This window comes from Pagrus pagrus (genome assembly GCF_965226575.1).
Source record: "Pagrus pagrus genome assembly, chromosome: 15".
Taxonomy (NCBI): Eukaryota; Metazoa; Chordata; class Actinopteri; order Spariformes; family Sparidae; genus Pagrus; species Pagrus pagrus.
In genome coordinates this window covers 6,487,798-6,510,830 of record NC_140199.1, presented here as the reverse complement: position 1 = coordinate 6,510,830, position 23,033 = coordinate 6,487,798, and the positions used below count along the sequence as shown (strand labels likewise).

The window sequence follows — 23,033 nt, the reverse complement described above, 5'->3', positions numbered from 1 at the left end:
TTCCTCTCTCAAAGGGTCTTAACAGGTTTTGCACTGACATGTTGGCAGAATAGGAAGAACAGGAAAACCTCCTGTTATTCCAACTTGGAAGCGTTCATGCGTTAATCCAAGATGCACCAAAGGGAAAACAAAGCCTAATTAGCTTTTTTAACCACGATACATATACTGTAATTAATAGTTAATTAACAAGTGAAACCACATGACTGCAAAGTCTTAAATTAGCTGAATAAATAGTATTGGTATTAATATTTGAATTTATTCAGATGTAATTGACAGTGATGGTGTTTTTGCAGCTGTTTTGTTGACATGTCTGCAGAACTTCAGGCCAAGTGAGAGATGTCATAGCTGTCAGAAAAATAATTACAACATGGAGGTCGATATGAGCATTTATTCCACATGGGGGCTTATAATTATGGCCTGTATGATACGGCATGAATGTGCCAGAGAAACATAACTGGTTCAAAAATAGTTTTCAGTGACATTCACTCATTTGCCTCATCTGTTTCAAAGACTATGATCCAATCATTTTGTTATAAATATCAGACAACATTCGATCAGTAACTCGTCGATCAGAGCGTCCCTGTTTTACTCCGTCATGATACTGCAGAGACATTTGAGCTGGTTTCTCTTGGCGAGTTCTGACCTTGACTTTCTGCCTCTTCCTCTGTTTTTCTCTCTTTATCATTTATTCATCAGATCACCCAGGAGATCTCTGACAGCACACGCATCTTCAGACTACTGGGATCAGACAGGTGAGAACACACACACACACTCACACAACACATACACACCTCCTCTTCACTTCATACATTATCACAAAAACACACACACACACTAGACACACTAGACGTTAACATCCTCTCTGATGTCTCATCACTGAAGACCTGCCGACTGTAGAGATCCAGGGGCCGAGAACAGAGGCCTCAACCAGCGCAGGTACACTCACCGCCTGCAGCCTAAAACGCTGCCTCTTTCTTTTCGGGAATCTCGAGGTCTGCTTGACGTCAGATGTCACTAATGAAGAGCTTTTAAGAATCGGGAAGAGAGAGTGTCTGAGGAAAATCAGCAACCTGTTAAGTCATGACGGCATAGACACCAAAATCATCTTATTTTTAACTGAAAATGGCAGAAAGTCAAAGTGTGTCTCAGGAATTGGGAAAAACCTACACAGAATATGAATATTTTGAACTACCGAGCGCTACTGTTGTATCGACCGGGTAATTTTGGTGTCTGTGTCCCATTACTGAGCAGCTGAGTCCCCTTTGAGATCTGATGTGTGAATGTTTGAGCCTTTGGATCGTTGTTAAACAATATTAACAGCTTCCTCCCAGTTTTCCTCAGGGTAAACAGAGTGCACTTTGTGAAGCGCTTAGTGTCAAAGCAAGTCATCTCCCTCTGCTGCCTTTTTCAAATAACAGGGCTTTTACAGGCTTGGACCAAATCCTGTGTGGGCTGCTGGGTTTTTGTACATTTTTATAATAAATCCTGGGTTTCTTCACACTTTATATTCCTCAGTGTTGTGTTTATTTCAGTCAGGAAAACTAACAACACACTGAAGCAGACTGGGCTGTTCTCTCATCTGTGATTTAAAGGCGAAATAATGACTGCGAAATGTTTTGTTACCTTCCCTCGAAACTAAACCGGATGTTGTGTTTTTGCCCGCGTCTGTGTTTGTCTTGCAGGGTGGTGGTGCTGGAGAGCCGGCCTACAGACAACCCTACAGCCCACAGCAACCTCTACATCCTGGCAGGCCATGAAAACAGCTACTGAGACACACGCACACAAGCACACATGCACATAAACACACCTCTCTAAAACAGCCTACCACTAATGCAAAACGAGGGAGCGAGCGAGCAACCGGGAGAAACTCTCAGCCCCCCAACCCCACCGCTAACCCCCACCCAACCTCCCGTCGGCCGTGTAAATGGGAGATGAGCCGTATTCGTGGGTGCAGATGTGGATTCCCAGTTGCAGACATTTAAAAATGCACCGCAGTGTTAGTGTTAGTTAAGCGTGTTGTAGTAAGGCAGCGGGGGTCGTGGACCCGTTTCTGCTGGTCCGAGGCCAGCTCGGGTTGAGATAGTCGGAGAATGTCTTCAAGAGCAACCCAGAAATCCTTCCTGATACCATCCCACCGCCTTCCCCCTGCATACCGCACACTGGGAAACATCCAGCACAGAAGTCCGACTTCAACACTACTTCTACTACTAGTTCTACACATACTACTACTACTACTACTGCGACTGCTTCTTGCGCTAAAGCTTCACAGAAGAGCCATCTTGCACAGAAAACCTTTTCTCTCCTTCATCGTCCTTTCCTCTTTACTTTCCTCCCCCCCCCACACACTTTTTTTTAACGACACTTTTATTTATTGTGGCATGATGTAACTTTAACAACCAGGATGGCTTTCCTGTTTTATCCGTTTTTTTATAAAAAAGGAGAAAAAAAAAGAGAAAACAAACTAAAAAGCTTCGCCACCTCTGCTAGCGTTGAACTCCGATACCCGTCACCACACCACACAAGTGCTTAATTGACCTCTATTTAATTGTTGTAAATATAAATGTAGTATTTTTTTGACAGAGACGAACACTAAAAAGACTGGTCGTGTAGATAGGCGTGTGTATAGTTGCTCTGTACAACTGTGGAGACGAACAGAGAGACGGACGGGCGTGGAGGAGCGTCGGGGCGGTAAATCGACTTCCTGGTTACCTGATCATGTGACGAGCGTCAGGAAGCAACGAGCCCTGCAGTCTCCTCAGGTGGACAGCTTTAGTAATGGGATATTACTCTAATAACACTCATGATTGGACTGAGCAAACACAGGAAACAGCACTGATTGGTCATTTTTCATTTTGCATGTGCCACCATCGAAACTTCCTGCTCGTTTTTTGCACCACAGCAACAGTCGTCAGGGCAGCGGACGTTACAAGTTCTGTTCGTTTTGGTTTGTTTCTCCTGTTTTCACGTCAACTTTTTCATTTTTTTTAATGCTGTTTTAATCAGAGAGCTTTTTTTATTGTTTTGATTTTTTTTTTTTTTTATTGAACCACTGGTGTTTAAAATTTGCACAGAGAAAAAGGTATTTGACAAACAAATGTGATGTCATTATAATATATGACCTTGTGTGTATGCACAGTGTGTGTGTGTATGTGTGTGTGCGTAGACATAGATTATGCACATGCAAGTGCATCATGTACAGATCTGGTCTTTAACAGGTGACAGTTTGTTTTTTTTCTGCTCGCGGCCACTTGAAGAGCAACAACAGATGTTTTAAAAAGGAGATAAAAGCTGGATTTACACGGAAGGAAAAATCATTTATACATATGCAGTAGACCTGGTATATATATATATTAGCCTTAGCCATCAGTTCTAGCATGATATTTAATGTCTGTGGACTTCCACATGGGTGGAGTTTAAGGAGTTTGTTAAAGCAATTACATAAAACATTTTAAATGAATGAACGATCTGGAACAATTTAAGCAACTCGTGGCAGAAAACCTCACCTGTGTGGTGCTCCGAAGACGATCCGAACAAACACTAAGAATCGTTTGTTGAAGATCTGTCAAGCAAGGACACAATCACATTTAGTCCGGATGAAAAGTATTTACTGTAAAACAACGAGCTCAAGGCCCAACGCCCACTCCTAGCTAGCTTCTGTTCCGCTAGCTTCCAAAACAAAATGGACGTTCTCCTAGAGGTTTTTATAAGAAGCTGAAACAGGACGTCGGGTAAATAAGTGTGTACTACTATGCTGGATACATTGAACACAATGTCAGTGAAAAAAGTTGTTTTGTTCACATTAAACGCTTGTTAAAGGGGCAATATGTAAGAATTTTAGTTAAAAACATTCAAAAACACCAGCACTCCTCCTGTGCTCCAAGCCCTACAGCTAACTGAGCTTACTAGCTAATGGCATCTACAGTTACTCCGATGAGGTGCTGCCCCCTATTTGTTTGGAGTATGACTTCCACAGCTGGACAATTTTTACATATTGCACCTTTTTAAGTCGATGCTAACAAAATAACGTGTTTTAGCTCTGTTTTAATGCTGAATGTGCTTTATTGTCAAGTATAATAGTAGACACCCCTTTAGCTTGGATTATAAACTTTATCGTGTGTTTCAGCGACATCAGAAGGGACGATTAATGAATCACTTGTATCTCTAGTAGAAGAGAAGCTAACCCAGAAGTGCGGTGGGAGTCCACATATTTTATTAATTTTAGTGATATTTGGAGATGTTTTACCTTCAAACCTTCACTGCTGTGACCTTTTTAAAGGCCAACATCTGTACGAGAGATCACACTACATGCATGTAGGTGTGCACCGTGTGGTGTGTAGTAGACGCTACATGTGGCAGTACACTACCAGTCTTTACAAGCTGTGACACTAGAGGTTGCTTCAGAGGACTTGGGCACTAGCTTAGCTGAGCTTAGACGAGACACCGTCACTAAACTCGGAAATCTTGCGGAGCTAAAACGTTTAGCTTCATTTTTCAAGATGAACACTGTCCAGAAAGTCGGGAAGAAATACTCACAGGTGGCAACGTTTCAGCTCTGCGTGAGGCGAGTCGCTGATGTCGCCATCTTGATGATTCAAGAAAAGAATGTAACATTTCTGTTCCTCCTTGACTTCTTATCACCCGGTTTGTTCGTGGTAATGTCGTTCCAGTTGACGTGTCATAATCGCAACCTTTTTTTTTTGTTTTTTGTCACTTTACCAACATGGTAGCATGTCCCCCACACACCATGTCGCTATTTGTGGATAAACAGATCCTCTCACTTGATTCCAGCTCCTGATGCTTTTATTGCACTGTTGCTGTGATGTAGCTTAAACAGTCAAGTGTAGAGTAGCTTGAATCCACTGTGAGGATATAAATTGCCTACTTTTTATCGCTCGTGCTCACTTTTCATGTATAAAATGCCCATAAAGACACTAAGATACTACACTTAATTGCCATGTAGTATTGACCACCTCTATTTGGTGCTCTCATAGGACTCTAATGGTCGTCATTTAACTACAAATCAGCCGTAGAAGAGATAGACGTCGAATCAGTTGAACTCTACTGGCGACAGCTGCGGTTGATCCACTTTCAGGGCAAGAAATTTGGAAGGAAACTGTCAAAATCAAACTAAAAATGCATAATTTTTTTTCTTGCCCTGGAAGTGATCACAACCCTAAATGAGCTATTAAGCCACGATCGTGCTAATAAATGTGCTTCTAGCCAACACCTATAAATACAGAAGTGTCATAGTTTCAGGGCTGCAACCAGGTTTTATTCACGCAATCAGGTTATTTAACACAAATACTGTCAAAAAGATATTAGTTCTACTGAGTATATCAACATCAGCCATTAAGCATTATTAATCCTTTTTAATTAGGCTCAATAATTTTGATTTCATTGGTTCGTCATTGGTTCCTCGCCCCTTGATTGGTTAGAATATCATTGAATGTCAGCAGCCCTGTGGTTGATCATATATTTGGAAAAAATAAAAAGTCTCACACGTTCTCTTACGTCAGGGGCCGGTCGATGTCAAAGAACATATATTTAAAATCTTTAATATAATGCCAAAACATGTTTTAAATTTTCTGGCCAAATTTAGATGGTCTACCTCGTGGGATGTTCTAGACGATAAAGAAAAACAATATGTCTGATTTTAAAGACAGCCAACAACAGCGTATAAGTTTAGTGTTACACAGTTAAACAGAAACGTGTCCTCCGAGACTCGTTAAAATGTCTTTGTCCTCTCCGTCGACGTATGTAAATGAACAAAACAAAAGGAATTACTAAAAGCTATCACGTGAAGACAAAGTGAATGAGATTCCACTGAAAATTACTTTATCCTTTTATTTTGTTTGTTTTGTTTCTTAAGCCTGAAAAAACTCATCCTGTATCATAGCTGCACATCTAAATTCATGCGAAAATATGTATTTGTTTAGTTGAAACAGTCTCTACAAGCACTCTCAAAAAGTCGTACCAGTTTTCTTTCTTGTCATGAGTTTTAATTTTGGAGAAACTGTCCCTTTTTTGCAGAATAACAATAGCGAGTTTCTGTGGGATTGAATGTGCGTTGATCATTTTTCTGCTGTCATAGATCCGAGTTTAATCTGTAATCATGTAAAAGCAGGTGCCAACACGGCCTTCCATTGTGGGTTTTGCTGAAAAATGTTAAAAAGTCTGTTTGTGTTTTTAAATTGTCAGCTACTCCCTGGGTCAGATCATGTGTGAAAATAACTCGCAGCGGATTGCTTTGAGATGTCGTGGGCGCCAAATTTGTGGATACTAAATTGGCATCAAGATGATTTTCCTGGGATTTCTCTTCTCTCTGGCACACGTAGTTTTCACGTGTCTTTCTGGTGCTCCAATCAGATTAAAGTAATCGACGATGAGTTATTGTTCGGGCCCAGGTCTCCTCCCAATATGAAACAAAACGCAGCAAGTCTCCTCTGTTCTGTCGCTATTACATCACCTTTGTCTTTTGTTTTCATGATGCAATGCACACGTTATGAAATGTATATAGTGTAAAATAAAAATGGGTTTGTTTTACATACTGTATAATTGCCTATATTTTGGTTCAGAAGTGTAACAGATTTATGAGATGACAGGTTAACACATTAAAAAGAAGGAACTCAAACATCTGGTGTCTTGTGGTTGTTTCTTGTTTTGTTTCAGGGCGCTGCTACTCTGCATGTTGGTTTATAATATTGGTAACAACTGTGATTACTAAAAAGGGTCGCTTCCTAATTCTGAAAGAGAATAATGACACAATAACATTGATGTAAACCTGAATCCAGGTCCAGTTCATATCATCCAGGTGCAGGGCTGCGTTTCCAGTCCAACCGGTACCACCTACAGGCCAGAATAGTTTTAAATGTCCACCTCTTGTGTAGTTGAGGTTTTGTATTTTACATTTCAAACCACACAGTCGCATTATTTAGTTTGCCTGGATCTGTAGTTGCCAACCTTTTTGGTGTATGACCCCTTCAAGATTGTGATCAAAGTCAAGTCTGGTGAAATGTATACAGCCCACGATCACAAATGCGTCTCAGAAAGATCCAGCATCTATAAAAAGGAAGTCCTTTTGATTTTATTCTTGTCGTATTAATAACCAGTGATTCATGAAAGAGGGACCAGCTGAGCAACATCACACGTTTTCAGTGTGGACATTTTTTATTCAACACTCTCAACGTCTCCTGATCGTCACATTCACCTCTCAATAAAACAATTCTGATAAATGCATAAAAATTATTGTCACAAAGAGAAACGTGTCCTGTTTTGCCTTTTTGACAAACACACACAAATAACAGTTTATTCTCCTGAGTAAATGCACAACATAATAATGTCTGATAATAGCTTAAAATATAAAGCAGACGTTCTCAGAGAAACACATTAAAATGAGTGTCTGAGCCTGTTAAATTAGGAACAATCCAAATTTCCCCTGCTGAAAGAGGAAGCGGGGACCATCTGTCGATATCGAAATTTACACAAGAGGAAAAGAAAGTAAGAAAAAGTTAAGAAAAGTAAGTTAAAAACTAGAACCTAAATCTAGAGGAGAGCTATTTACACATAGTACTGGGGTGGAGAGTCTCTTACTCTGCCCTCTAGTGGTCCAGTTTGTAACCACAAAAAGCTTAATTTAGGCTTTAATTTCACCATAATTTAAACTAGATGGGCTCAAAACAACCATTTGGTTTCCGCAAGTAATACTGTACTCTTACTGTTACCAAGACTGTCAAAATAACACAAAACATGAGCAAGAATTCAACCATCAGTGCTGTTTATTTCAGCCATATCAGGTGCTTTCCCTCAGTATACAGACGGGGAAGGACTTCTGTCTTTCATCTAAAAATCACATGTACACTACACAAATGATTAGAGGAAAAGTTGCTTAGCTTACATGACTTATACCTGTTTATATAACAGCATTTATATAGCAGATGTAAATATAAAAAAACAACTGTAATCGACTTCTTTTGTTTGTGTGTCTGTGACAGCGTTGGTGTATGTGTGTGATACAGTGGTGTTCATACAGCTGTGCCACGGTTCATCTCCAGATGTACCAAGCTGGGATTTTTCCCCGAAGTCTCACCGTTGTTTTGCTTTTCTGGTGTTTTCTCACCTCCCTTCTCTTTCTTCTCATCACCGCCCCTGCGAGGAAGAAAGATCAGGAGAAATTTAAAAGTATTTCTGAATCAACCTTTAGACCAACCATCTCAGTAATTCTCGAGAGCACCATCATTCTTACTTCTTTTTGAAGAGTTTCTTGAACGAGCTCCTGAAGCCTCCTTTGTCCTGCTTCCGACTCCTCTCGCTGAAGGGCGTGTTGTTGTTCTCCTCTGTCGCGCTCCTCCACTTTGACTCGTCCCCCCATGATTGGAAACCGGAGTCCTGGTGGGGTTGAACACAATATATTTACAATATTTATCAAGGTCGGTTTGAAATGTGTCTGTCTGTATCTAACCCACCATGCCTAGTTTCTCATTGTGAGGATCAGCAGTTTTGGGGCCTGTCGAGGTGTAGCTGAACACCTGTTTCTAATACGTTGCTTGATGCCTCAGACAACCTTGTGCTGCCAGAAGATTACACCAGCAGGGGGCGAGAAGTTCTTTCTGAGTTGTTGCACCTGAGCCAGGAACTGGAAACTGGGCAGAGTTTAAGGACTAAACCAAAATACCCATTTGTGTCCTCCCACACCACCGCAAAACCCTCCTCTAATTGACTGCACAGGGTTTTTAAATGATTAATATAAAAAAGAAAAAGTTTATCAAGTTCATGTAAAGACACATCAATGTGTTCACATCTTTGCTGAAACCCACAATGCTGAGCAGCCCGTGAAGATCGTCGCTCTGCTTGTCGGTATCCGCTCTGTTCCCCAGCGGGGAATGGATCTTATGGGATGGGGTAGGGCACCCTTTGCTGCCTTTACTGCCCTGGCGCTCCAACTTGGCATGGCTGCCCAGTCCCACTCTATGGAGATGGTCTGACAGAGGAGCACCATCCAGACTGCTCACTGCGCTGACCATCTGCAGACCATTCAGTGACTTGAAGGAAGAGAAGACGTACATGTTATGTTTTTTTCTTTTATAATAACAAAATTATTCAAGAATCGTTAAGAGTACATACAACCAAGCTCACCTTGCTCTTGCGCTGGCTGGCCTGGAGGGGGCGATGTTGATTGCGGCGCATCATCACAGCTTCATCCGGAGACACACACCCTCGGTTGGGCAGCTTGCCGTAACCATTACCTTGGCTTCTACCGTTGCCAAAGACGTCACGAGTTGTTGAAACATTCGCTGCCATTGCATGATGCGACGCCGAGGGAGCTTTGGAGCACTTCACGAAGGCAATGTCGATGGAGGAGTCTGATGAGCCGGAGGAGCAGTGGTCGAACATGGAGACATCATGAAAGGAGCCTCTCTCCTCTTCATAGAGCCTCTCCATGCCCGGAGGATCTGGAGGGAGGAGGAACTCTCCGAGGGCATCGGCCAGAGCAGAGCCCGGCTGAACCTGATGGAAGTCTGCAGGTCTGGAGGGCAGATTGTGCTGGCATGATATGGACCTCTCAGATGCCTCGCTCTCCGGGATGCTGCCAAGACCTGAAAGCCAAAGGTTGGTTGACTGGTTGACTGATGGGGCAATCATCCCAAAAGCATTTAAGTGACATGGGTTGTACGTCTGTTTCTGTAGGATCCCTACATGGGATACACAAAGTGACATCATGAAAAAACTAAAGAAAATAACTGTGCTCAGGGCTACAGAGTCTAAACTTATGACATGGGACAGATACTGTACCTGGGTGCCAAGATGCTGAGAGTACCCAGTTTATGCCCCAAGACAATGAGTCCTCTGCCCTGGACTTAACAGATTCTTTAATTTTGCACGGGTTTAGACTTTGATCGAAAGAAAAGTCCAAAGAAAGATCGTCTAGTACAATAATCAGAAGCACTGGGACCACGGACCTGTTGGTTTGTGGTTCCGTGAGTCCAGGTCGGGGCTGAAGAACGGGAGCTGGGACGGCCACTCCGCGTCGTAACAAGGACTCTCTGGTTGCTGTTCCTGGTCCCACTCATGGAAACGATGTGACTGGATCTGCTCCAGGAGACGCTGCTTGCTCCGCTTCACCTGGTTAGCATGTTCTCTGTGAGGGATAGATGATTCATATCAGCAGATTCATCAAGCTTAATCAAGCTTTTTAAAGAAATGCGCTCTGATTAAAGGCGGCGTATGCTAACTGTCTAACAAGAAATAAGAGACGGACGTAGTTTGCCATGAGCTAGTTAAGAAACAATGTAAAAAATACTCACAGCATTGCACTAGAGCAAGGGTACGGTGAGCCAATGTTGTTAGCTTGAATCCCACTTTCCACTGTCTTCAGCAGCTGTTTCATGGTAGACCTGCAGGACACACAGATCCCTGCTTATCTAAACGTATCTTATCAGGTTCAAACAGTCACAATGTGTCTTGTTTGACCTCTCAAGCTTGCATGTAATGTTGTTTTTCTTTAGTCTGGTAATTCTGACCTTTTCACCTCCTTGCGGTTGTGCAGCAGGAGCTCCTGGTTGTGCTGGAGGAGGTGGTGATACTGAGCTGTGAAGGACCTGAACTGCTGGATGCACACCAGCAGCAGGTAGTAGTCTGGGTGATCTGCCTCTGTCTGCTTCAGCAGCCCCTGCACACACAGTCATGTTCACACATCTTTGTTTTGAGTTGTATTCTCTGCTAAAGCCATATGTATGAAATGTGCTCGGTTTTGAAGTAATTATTTAACTTTTAGGTGCATTTGTTAATCTAACCTGCAGCAGCAGCAGGTACTCGGGGATCCTCTGAACCGGCTGAAGGAGCAGAGTGTAGAGGGAGGGTTTGGATTCGTCGCCCATGATGTCACTCTGATAGAAGCACCATGGAGCCAATCAGAGCAAAAGGGCAACACGGGTGAACCAATCAGGTTGAAAGGATAAAACCAGTTAGTAGAGCAGGTATATGCAACGTGTCTCTATTCAGCTAGATGACTTAACTTTGTAAACTTGAGTTTCAACTACTTGTAAATCACCATACTGTTGTCAGTGTCATCTCTTTTTGACTCGTTATCACATCCTGCCTGCATTCTCACTCTCTAGTGCTAATGCTTTCATGTCCTATCAAAGCCTCGTCACTTCGTTTTGCGTTACCTCCAGGAAGGCAGAAGATTTCATGGAGCTGGAGGCGAGCATGGTGACGACTGAGAGACAGTCTGGAAGCTCCTTCAGGTAAGACACATAGAAGTCCAAGAAATCACTCTGTGGGGAGGCAGAGGGAGATACAGTGTGGGTTTGCATGTGTGTGTTCATGTAACAACCACACACATATCCCACTTCCTCTCCTCGCTTCACTGTAGGTCACTTGTGACTGATTTGACCGCATTAAAAAGTGCCAGTGTTTGGTTAGAAAAACAGTCTGACAGCACAAACAAGGATTTAAGTTCACCCAAAAATGAAAATAAGTCATTATCTACACAACCCCCATGCAAATGCAAGCTCTCAGACCGTCGCTGAGAGACTGTGAACCTAATTTTATTTTTCCTAAACAGGTAGGTGTTCCAACCAATTACTGCATTTCCTCCCATGCAGTCAGAGCCAATTGGCCACATATTGGATGTAATGGTATAGACTCATTACCTTCAGTGTTATTGTGTAACTGACCGTCGTAAAAGCCATTTTGTTTTTTCACACTTCAGACGTTATTGTTGCCAATTTACCTCCTAAATCTTCTCAACTGGAACCTTTAATGCTTCGTATACACATAAAAATCATTACATATACGCACCACTGGACACCTGTGGATGTGCAAGTCTTTCAGAGAGCTGTCATTTTGAAATATCCTTTTTTGCTGTTCATTTTCTTACAGTGATAACAAACATCTCTGTTGTCTTTGTCCTCCGTCTGTACTCCGGCTCTCAATGTGGCTCTGCTGGAATTTGACATTTGGTTTAATTTCCGCCACGGTTGCCAAATGGATTCAGATTCATTATAAATGGGCAGTCACAAGACCAAACCTTTTGACCCCTCTGCATTAACGAGGCTGGAACAGCGCTGTGCACTGTGAATGCCAAAATCTTGATTTACAAATGAGTCCACGGGAAACACACATCTTTTGTTTCATATGGTTGTTAAAAATATCAGCAGAAACATCAATATTTTCCCACATTTCTTGAGATTTTATGATCAACAAAATGCTCTATGGTGGTTTTAGAGGCTGTGGTTTGTGGTGGCGGTGGTTTATTGAATTGTATGACACTATAAATATTCCTTTAGTATTCTGTATATTGGCCAAAATAGTACAACAAGAAGAAAGTGCAAGGAAATGAATCCAATGTGAGGTAGAAAAGGATCATAACTATCAGCAACAACAATCTAAGTTAGCAAGAAAAGAAAAAGAAAAATACACAACATTTCATACAAGTTATTTCCTGTATTCAACCTCTGTGTTTGTGCTTTACCTCTTTGCTGGTGAGCCTCATAAACACATCTCCCATGATGCCTTGCCACTGGCACTTGAGCACACGTTCCTGAAGAGTATGAAGGAGCTCAAGGTGCTGCTGGATCAGGAACCTCAGAGAGCTGGGAAACGGACTGAAGACAGCGAGAAGAAGAAGAAAGAGATCGATAATAGAGAATATTTAACTTTGTTGTATGAATATGGAACAAATGATGATGAAAAATGATAAAATAAGAATGAAATATGTTCTGTTATATGTTGTCATGGTTTGGAGACATGCTGTTTTTTTCACGTTACATTTTAGAGGTTTGTTTTTCCAAATGTGATATTTTAGTTGCACTTTCATGAAATACATAGATAAAGTACTTGTTCAAATGTATTTACTTATAATTATTTGTTCAAACAGCAAATCACTGCTTGAAATCAGGCCTTGTTGTGGAGAAGAGACGACTGGAAAAACATAACAAGTAAGGATGATTTTTCATGCAGTATTCACAGTTAACCCTCAAATGCCAAGACAGCCGCCGGTGGCTGAAAATAGATGTTGTTCGTTGCTCTAAGATGTTTAATACCTTTTGGACTAATAATCCCATCCTAATCATATCTACATGCTTTAAAAACTAATGTAAAGTGAAGTCTCCTGGATTTTCAGTGTCTCGTGTGGTTGTGCCATCACGTTCTGCAGCAGTGATTTGTCATGGAAACAAGGTGGTTTCTTCCTCTGGGCCAACAGGCAGTGGTTTCACTGAATACATTCACTTTTGCGTCAATGTCCTCCGTTATGATTTAATGGCCTTCCTATTTATGCCTGTTTTTCACAGAAAAATGCCAAAGAAAACAATGTAATAAATTGCTGTAATTCTGGTAAATTCTCCCATTTTCAGACAAAGTAAATGTAAAACTTAAGGTCCTCCTGAATCAAATCATGTTTGACACTTGGCTGCTAGAATAGAGGAAAAACTATATAAATACTGGAGAGCAGGAGTCAAAACAAATGCAATCATTTACAAATATTGCTCAGCCCCGCGCAGCATTTGGACCTTGTCACTGGTCATTTCAGTCATTGGGAACACGTGTGCTGCAGCTAAGCAGTGATTACATTAGCGAGCTGTGCAGAGTCTTTTTTTAAAGCGTGTCCTCTCTTTCTCACTGGTGTTTATGACCCGCTTTTATTTGATTAGTTTATTTCCTGTCCTCCCCTCACTGTGAGCGCTCAAATTAGATCAGTAGCCACTCCTGGACTAAAGTCTGAGGGCTGCTGAGTTTGTCGGTGTGTTTATGCATGATTGTAACCTGTGATATAATTGAGTTTATGGCTCATAACATATCAGGCAGACCTTTACAAAATCAGATAAAGCCGACGATGTCTGGGTCAGTCTGTGTTTTCATAGGTTGTGTGTGTAACTACTTAAATGTATAAATGCCTCCGCCATGTCTTTTATTGTTGTCAGTGACCTGGTGAGATCTGGAGATACTGGCTCTCTGTAACTCAGTTGTCTTTGTGTAAATGCCGACCTACCGTTTGTCTTTGGGAGTCAGAGCTTCTGATCCATTAAAGGAGATGTTGGCCTTCAGTAGCAGAGACAGGTGGGACACATAAACTCTCTCTGACTCCAGCAGCTCCAGAGCCACCCTCTGTCTCTTATCTGCACACACACACAAACACAATTTAAATCAAACTATGTTTAGTTACGAATAAGTCACATGTAGTATTCTTCTTCTTCTATTAGTCTTGTCAAACGGCGAAGGCCTGACATCTAGTGTTTTTAGAAAAAACAGGAGATGGGGGTTTGAATCCCGGTCAGGGCTAACTGTCCAGGTGGGCAGCCTAATAAACTGGCCAAAGGAGGAAGTAGAGGCCACTGAAGCAAGAAGCAAGGCAAGTCCAAAGAGTGTGCACTAAGCGGAGGGAAGCGGGTCGTGGACTAGTGAGTGTCAAAGACAATATCCAGGATGAAACAACAAAGATCCATGAGCACATCAGGGAGATGGCCCCAAGTGATCAGCTGCTAAGTGAATACCTCAGGCAGCAGAAACTACACGAGGAGGAGAAGGAAGAGCACGAGGAAGCATCATCATGGCAGCACAGGAACAGCGCTCAGCACAAGAGACACCTCCGGAGTGGCTTGACTGATTTGTCAGTCAGCCTGAATTTTTCCTGGAGATTTTGTGCAGTTTTGTGCAGGTGAGGTCTATAGGGAACCAATCTAACCATCAGCGTGGTGTCATTAATCTCTTGTTCAGTCAATATTAACTCTATTTACAATATTTGTCTGTTTCCAGGTAACGCATACGTCACATCTTACTGTTTTCAGTGGGGCTGTTGGCCGTCTCTGTGTCATCTCTGCTGTTCTTCCTGTCGACCCACGCTGGAGATTTGGACGGACAGCCTCTCTGCTGCTGCTGCTGAGCCTCCTGCTCAGAGGTAGAGGCTGCAACACACACAGATGTGAGGAAATGGGTCTTATAGATGTATAGAAAGACAGACAGAAAACCAAAAGACTTACTGTGTGTGGATGTGTTGCTCCTCTGTGGTGAGCCGCTGTGTGGCAGACTGGAGAAGAACTGTTGGATAACACTGAGCTCCGCTGGGCTCGGCAGACAGATGTGTTCATCCCCTGATGCTGTTAGCAGATCTGCCTTGGAGCTCTTCCTGCTTTGGGAACAATTAACAGTAGAAGTAAAATAATTTACGTTACACAACACAGACTTTTATCAATAAGTATTTGTTTAGGGGAACAGCTCTGGAACAATATTGCGTCTGTGAGTTGCTCGATGACGCTTGGATGGCATTAGTAGATATTCACGAGGTGATTAAACAGCATTTAAATGAGAAGAGTGCAAAAAATGCACGATAAATATAGTTCAAATGTATTTGCTTCATCCTACCTGTGTGGAACAGAGATGATGTCTCTGGTGTTTTCTGACTGCAGCACTTCTATCCTCCTCTGCACCTCTCTCTGTCTGCTGGAAACATCCTTTATGTGGAACAACGCCACATTCAGCTCCTCCTGAAAACAGATTACACCAAGGAACCGCATCAGTGTGACAGATAAGAGTCTGTGCTGGATTTCACACTGTGAGCCACCAGGTCGGATGTGTAACGAAATTTGATGGACTGCTTTGAGGTAAAAATCAAGAAACGGGCGTTTTTCTTCGAGAGCAGCTTTGGCTCTGATAGATTTGTCAGCTGCCCCGTCGACAGGATGAAATGTGAAACAAACCACTGATGCAACAGTTCAAGACTGCGTTTCAACATTTTTAAGTGTGAAACCACCTCCATCTCCAGTCATGTCTGTGGTGACAACACCTGGTGTTTCTAATGAGACCTTGGACATCTCCAGCTGTGTTGTGGTAATAAAACAGGCTATTTTTATTAAGACACTGGGACAGCTTCAGCCATTTTTGTGACGACAAAACCAGGTACTTTAAGGACAATTTCCTGCCGTGTTTCTGGCAACAAAAGTGGATATTTCGGGACATATCCAGCATGTTTGTGGTGACCAGTGCAGTCATTTTAAGCCAAAACATGATCATTTCCTGACAATAATTAGGTGGTTCTCTGCCTAAACCTGACCAGAGCATAAGCACAGCATTACACAAGACACAAATTTAACATAAAGAAACATAAAGTTGCAACACAAAGACGTGTAAAGTTGAAATATATCTGTGGTCTATTAAATGAATTGATATTTAATTATTTTTTTAAAGATGGGAATTATGGGAAACGTATTTAAAAGAAGTGCTGCTATCACATACAGTTAGCTAGTTGTGTGCACGATCGGTGGTGCGATAATCATGATAAATAAGACTCACACATACACACATTTGTTACACTGCTGGCATGTGCATGTATAATAATGCTGGTACATCTGTGTCTGTGCATCCAAACAGTGAATGGCTCTTCTCTTACGCAGAAGATGTACATGCCTAGTTAGTGTTTCCTCTGCTGCTGAATAGCAGTGCGAGTGTCTGAAGGAGCTGCCTTCCTATCTAATAAATGAAATTAGTTTACAGTTTCAGTCAGATGCTCTAAATTATGTTACGGAGGCCTCTCCGCCTCGCCGAGAATAGACTGTGTGTGCCTGCGTGTGTTTTCACTGTGCAGCGTCTCTCCGGCACCTTGAAAGTGTTGAGGGAGTTCTTGAGGCCCATTATCTTATCATCCACATCGGTCTGATGGGCCTGGAGTTTCTCCTCCAGGCCGTGGTCCCTCTGGCGCAGCTCGCACAGCTCTGTCAGGGCAGCATGGAGCCCCTCGCGCAGCTCAGCCACCAGGCCCTGCAGCTGCATCACAAGAGGCATAATGTTCTTTTAGTAGCACATTTTGGGGGTGATGACTGCGTCAAATGTTGGTAATACTTTACTTTTTATGAGTCCTTTTAGTTGCTGGGTTCTTTTGCTAGTTATTTGAGTTGCTGTATTTATTTGAGTTAATTTAAATTCCTTAATTTCTTGATTTGATTGGTTATTTTAAGACCGAACAAAGAAAAGAAATGTACATTTCTCTTCCTTTCCTTTATAATACGCTGTAAGTAGTGGATTCCTCCTCCCTTTCCCTCTGCAGTTAGTCTTAGTTTTCATTCATAGCTGATTGAATTTATTCAGCAGGGATAACTGAATCAGCTCATGGGAACATAACATGGGTTGAAGCAGCTCCCTCGTCCAATCTCTCCATCTCTGTCATGCTCTCTCTCTCTCTCTCTCTCAGTCATGTGAAAGGCATCAGGCAGCAGACTAAATAGCTCGTCTGTCCTGTTTGCCTCCGCCGCTTCTTCCTTTCTGATGCTATCAGAGGTTTCCGATGCCTCTGCACACATGCAGATCAAAAGATCGGCGTGTAATTTAAACAATAAAAAGTTTATAAGTTCGTGAAAACATACTGTGATTAATAGTTGTGTTGAATAGCCTCACTAAAGACAATTTAAGACTAAAAACGAAAGCGGTAATATTTCATTTCTGGCAGCTTTTGTGAGCTCCAGGCTAAAAAGCCCCAAAATTTACTCTGTTAATTTACACCAAGTCAAGTAAATACTACCTTTTGAACACACACAAAACGTATGCAGATACCTAAACTTTATTTGCTCTCTCATTTGTGAGTGCAAACATAGTTAAATACTTGCAGCTGCCGTGAGCGGATATGCGCTCATCAAAAGTCATGAGACCTAATGAGAGTTTAAGTCCAAGTGACATGAAACGATTCTCCACACTCTATGTTTTCACACCACATGCGCTGTGATTAGAGGAGCTCGGACACTGTGTTCTTTCTGCTACGTTGCCATCAGGCACTATTCGTATCCTTACTTACTCACATGAACAATGTTTACTCCCAAATTGCTATGTATTAACATTTGGTAAGACACATCACTATATCCCCTGGCACAGTTAAATCTGCAGGAATACAACAGATATTGTTTCATCTGTAGCTTTAAATTTCTTGTTTGCAATATTTATTGGGGTGTAAATTTCTCATCTCGGTCTGTGTTGCAAGAAATCTCTTACAAATATTTGTAAGTATAAATCAAATCATGTTAAAAAGCCTAGCCAATGACTAGATTGACCTTTGACCTGTCTGTGACTTATGACCCTGATGTTTGCTTGGGATCCTAAAAGAAGATCTCATATCATGTGGTCAAGAGTTTCCCCGTGAAAAATTGAAAAGTAAATGTTGGCTAGCTGGAGGTTAATAGCTGCGTGAGAGCACAGTAACCCAACTGATGGAGGGAAGGCTTGAATGACAAGAGAGGAAATATCATTTCAGCTGCCAAAATAATGACATCAGCAAAAGTCAAAAGGTTACTTAGTTGTGTGGCAATGAAGAGTTCTTGATTACCTGAGCAATCTCTAGATTAGCCTCCTCCGGATGTTCTTCTTTATCTAAAACAAACCAAAAAAACCCAGTTAGGATCAGTTAGTTGTAGTTGTTAGTATGTTCAAGCACGCATGAAAGGATGGCCCTGGATAACATGTTTAAAGATTAAACCGGAGAAAATGTAATTCAATATTACTTGGATGTCGTAGGAACAATGAGCCTCACTGTTGTCACAAGAAAACCGTCTTCATTCACTATCACTCTTCTGTGTATTCACTCGTTCATCTATTTCTCTTATAAAAAAATGTAGAGTCGATGCTACGCACGCTAAAGGATGTACGCTTCTTTACTCGCAGGAGCATCCTTAACAGACTCAATCCAGACAGCCTCAATCAAGGAACATCAACTTAAAACATTGTGAATCATATGAATTATTACACAAAACTATTCTCTTTGGAGTGCGATAGACCATATTCACACGGCGGCCATTTGCCTCTGACGTCACACAGCACTGCTTTTTGATAGATCAGCAACTCAAAAGATGGTGGATAGTGAAATCTGGAGGAACATCGGGCCGTATTTCAAGATAAAACAACATATCTGATGAACCCATTAGCTAATGTTAGCATTCAACCACTTCCAACTAACTTTACAGTTTGATAACATCCAGTGTGTTTCACTTCCAGGCTTAAATAAACATGTCCGATGTTAGTTGATATTTTAAAATGAATGAACGCCTTCCCTTTATGGTATCGTGTAATACTATCAAACAGTAATGTACCTTTTACCTTGAAATACAGACAGATGTCTCTCTGAATTTTCACTATCAATTGTGTTTTTATTTGCTGATCAATCAGGAAAAGGTGAAATGACAACAATGTGTCAGTTTACCTACATTAAGAGGACTTACGACTACATACAAGCTCCACACCCTGAGCATGATGTGAGGAAAATGGCCGCCATGTGAATGTGACCTATATTAGAGTATAAGACTAACAGATGTTTCCATCTATCCAAACTTGCAAACATTTTTACCAAAACAGAGTAATAAGTCTTTGTGATGGAGGCTGTGTCTGATGTGTCAGGGGAGACATGTTTTCCCTTTCCTTCAGTGTTTGATAGATGCTCTTGTGCATGTAAAAGATCTTGTCCGCACCAACAGACGCTCCTCTCTCCCACCGAAAACTCTGCTCCTGAAACGCCTCGTGAGTTGTCTCGCCTTTAATTCCGTGACTTCCCGACATCACTCTGTACGTCTCCATGTCACACATTTGCGTGATTTATGCCTGGCGGCTAGTCTAGCACAAAATAATTGATTTAGCACAGTTGGTCTGTTGTTGTTAGCGATGCTGGCTCAGGCGTGTGTGAGCTGACCAATCACAGGAGACTTAGTATTCGGGAGGGGGAGGTTAATTTTATGTCGTTTAACTCTGTATATGTTCGTCTTCATGTGACTGTATGTCTGTAATTATCATTCTTTGAAAATGGAGTAGCTCCAGTAAGAGTCTCCTGATGTAATCACATATTCATATATACCGAGAGTTTTCAGGGACTGTTTTTTTCATGTTTACAAAACGACTGTACTGCTGGAGAAAAGTGCTGCAGAAGAATATTCTGATTTATGATGGACTTTTCTATTTAATGGAGACAGTTAACGGGCTGTACCAAAGCACAATGCTTCTGTTTGTTGTGGAAATGCCGCAGGTCAAGTCTGCTGTCAACACGGCTGAGGGTCATCTGAAAATACGTACTTAACATGTATCACTTTGCATAATTGACCTGCAAGCACAATGAGCTACATCTGTACTGCGTAAAACTTCCTAAATGCGAAAGAGCAAAAGAAGGAAAATGCAGTGTCCAACAACAGGCTTTCTGTCTGCAGGACACATTTACTCTGACAGCTTTGGCTCTCTGCCGCTGGCCTCAGTTGTTACAGGCCAGAAAAAGTTGTCATCATGTAGTTTTTATTAAGTTTTACTGTCCCAGAGTGACCTCAAGCTTTAACAAAAAGAAAGACCGAAGGGAGGGAGATCAAAGATGATCCTCCGCAGTCAACATCATTCAAACCAATTAACCTTTGTTGGTCAAAACCTGTTACATGTACATTTCAGATCACCTACAGCCATTCAAGAAAACCTGGTTAATCATTTTTTCATGAGATCACTGCAACGTCTGTGGTACATTTATGTTAAACAGAAGTTTGACTGGGAAAAGCGAATTTGAACCTCAATCGCGAAGATTTGCAGCTTTTCTCCGTTTTATACGGCTGTAAATGAAACATCTTGGACAAAACGAATTATCGGCAGTTATGCAAAGTTCTGCAATTCATTGATTACTGAAAGACACAATTAAAAAATGGATCCACAATTATCATAACTGTTGGTAGCACAAACCAGACCCTTTGCCTTCAAGAGAGCTCAAGTCTTTTGACACCTGTTTTACCTTCTGGCACACTTTCCGTCTGTTCCTCTCCTTCTGTTTTGCCATTCTCCATGTTCAGGTATCCTTTCTAGTCTGGTCCAGTCTAGTTCTCAAGCTGTCCACCTCTGAAGTCCTTATCCAGCTCCAGATGACTTCAGTCCTCTCCCCTGCCTTGTTCTTTACTTCTGACCAACCCTATCCTTTGCTGTGATCTCTCACTCTCTCTGCTCCAAAGCATGTGAGTCCTATGATTTCGCTTCTGCACAACGAGGTCCTTGTTTTCAGAGAGCGAAAAGGACTGAAGGGACAGATAAGGAGGAGAGAGGGAGACATTTGTTCATCGTACAGTCACTTGCCGTAGCTAACTCATTAGATTTAAGGAGGCGTGACTGGCAGTTAAATAGGATGATTTACACCACAGCACTGCTCAGCGTAAGCTGGGAATGGAGAAGCCAGTTAAGGAGATGGGTGAACGTGGAACTGGCAACTTGCAGTTCTCTGAAGTGGATTTAACAGTAGGTCAGTTCCAATAAAGGGGAGAAAGCCTTTTTGTAGCTGCTGTATCAAGTCTAGATAGGTTTAAGAGCGTGTGTTGGTGTTCATGTGTTTTTACCAGGGATGCATGATTTTTTTTCCCCGATACTGATCTGATAATTTCACATTTTGTAGCTTAAAAATAAGTTATAACTGCTGCCTCGCAAAAGCTAATGGGGATCTTAATAAACTAAACTAAACTAAATAACCTGTAGTTTTGGCAAAATTCTTCTTTTTTTTTTGGCGGATCACAAACCAACTTTAAAGGTGTATACCACCAACTACTGCATCTGTAGACGCTGTGTTTTTTAAGTAAAATAGAGCAATTTGGCTTCATATAATCAGCTCTATTTATCGTCTTGAATTTCACCAATATTGATAACTATTCGATAATATAACTTTCCCAATTTCACGGAAAAATCCATTTATGATGTGTCTCTTGTGTCCATTTCACATTTTGTTTGCAAAATCAGCTTCTTCACTTGGTGATCTGTAGCTTTGATTGCACACTGTAGATTCCAATACGTTATTATTTAAGGTGGGTAGATACGTATATCCATGGGTAGTATTTTTTTTATTTTCTCTATATAAACAGTAACATCCAAGGTCAGGGTCAGCTATAGAAGAGCAACCATATCATTATGCAGCAATTCCTCAAACTGACATCCATGACATTATGATAAGCTTCTCCGGAACAAACACGGCAAATTGCTTTTAGAAAGACGTAAAAAGTCGGGATTGTTGTGTAATACAATTCTTAACCATTGTTAATCAACTCTAAACCTCAGGTCTTGGGAATTTGCCTCAGAAATAGTGACGTTGTCCACGTGTGCATGCGTATGTGATCCTGAGAGTCAGTGTGATGCCTCCTGCGTCATGGCTGACAGAAGCCTGTTTGTCTCTGTGTCCACGTCATTACCTCACTGTATCTGTCGGCCTGCTCCTGCCTGTCTGTCTCGCTCCTTTTGTCCACAATAGGAGAATCTCTGTTTCGGTTGTCCCTCTGTCTGTACTGTCCATTCATCCCTGTACAAGAACAAAACGTGTGTGATTTATTTATTATAAGTTATTTTCAATGTCAAGTAACTACCGAGGTTCAAAACACTTTTAAAGGTTTAAACAATGTCAATTAATTCCTAATAATGGACACTTTGTCGGGCATTATCCTTTACATAATGTTATCATGGCAACCAGACAGGTTAAATTAACATGATCTTATTGTGAGGAATCAGTACTCCATGCCCTTTTTCTACACAAGAACCTCTGTGATAGTACCAGACCAGTATGAAACCCCTGACTCAGTGCTGCTCTATATTTCAGATAGAGTACAAAAAAGCTGTACAAACTTAAGCCTACCCCTCATTATTTGCTATTCCTCCGGCCTTGTCTTGTGGAGACTTGCCCTTTTGCACTACATGTGTTTTCCTACCACAGGAGTCGCAGCACAAAACAGGAATATAATGAGCACGTTGTTGTGTCTTTGGTTCTTGCTCTGAGTCTAATATGATTAGATGGAAACAAGAACTACAAGGATCACGTTGGGGAAGAAAAAGGTCAGAACTCTTTCCTTTGTTGTTCATAGCTACAGACAGCATTTCAGTGAAACGTGTGCTCCTGTATAAAGAAGGTGGACAAAATATAATTAGCATTCACTTGACCTCAAATTTACCATCGAGTTGCCTTTATGAGACTTTTTTAATTGTACTTACGAGGTGCATATTATTGGGCAAATTTGCAATTTATAAGATTACCAATAGGAAGATGCCACACAGACAGCAAGGGCCTTTGGCTCCTA

At 41.6% G+C, this 23,033-nt stretch overlaps 2 protein-coding genes across 6 annotated transcripts in view; one reads left to right on the top strand and one right to left on the bottom strand.

Moving 5' to 3' along the window:
- LOC311270139 (mitogen-activated protein kinase kinase kinase kinase 3-like) overlaps positions 1–6,633 on the top strand; it is a gene marked incomplete at its 3' end in the record, with an annotated part of 44,358 nt that extends 37,725 nt beyond the window's left edge. For 2 of the 5 annotated variants that reach the window (XM_084374858.1, XM_084374855.1), the window contains 2 exons: positions 697–752; positions 1,683–6,633. In XM_084374858.1, the coding sequence (XP_084230984.1) occupies positions 697–752; positions 1,683–1,770 (144 nt within the window). Of the gene's footprint in view, positions 1–696; positions 757–882; positions 1,635–1,682 lie in introns of those variants that run through there. The other 3 variants (XM_084374854.1, XM_084374856.1, XM_084374857.1) reach the window with 3 other exon arrangements.
- Positions 6,634–7,757: 1,124 nt separating this feature from the next.
- arhgef33 (Rho guanine nucleotide exchange factor (GEF) 33) lies at positions 7,758–22,235 on the bottom strand. The gene is made up of 18 exons (XM_084375286.1): positions 22,158–22,235; positions 20,726–21,002; positions 18,305–18,348; positions 16,594–16,758; positions 15,361–15,482; positions 14,979–15,127; positions 14,778–14,903; positions 13,991–14,117; positions 12,473–12,605; positions 11,166–11,273; positions 10,791–10,883; positions 10,518–10,666; positions 10,302–10,391; positions 9,957–10,135; positions 9,133–9,593; positions 8,814–9,038; positions 8,243–8,385; positions 7,758–8,145 (listed from the first exon to the last, which is right to left on the bottom strand). Exons 2-18 carry the CDS (start codon positions 20,775–20,777, stop codon positions 8,022–8,024), a joined length of 2,490 nt encoding a protein of 829 aa, XP_084231412.1. The 5' UTR covers positions 20,778–21,002; positions 22,158–22,235; the 3' UTR covers positions 7,758–8,021.
- Between the last annotated feature and the right edge of the window lie 798 nt (positions 22,236–23,033).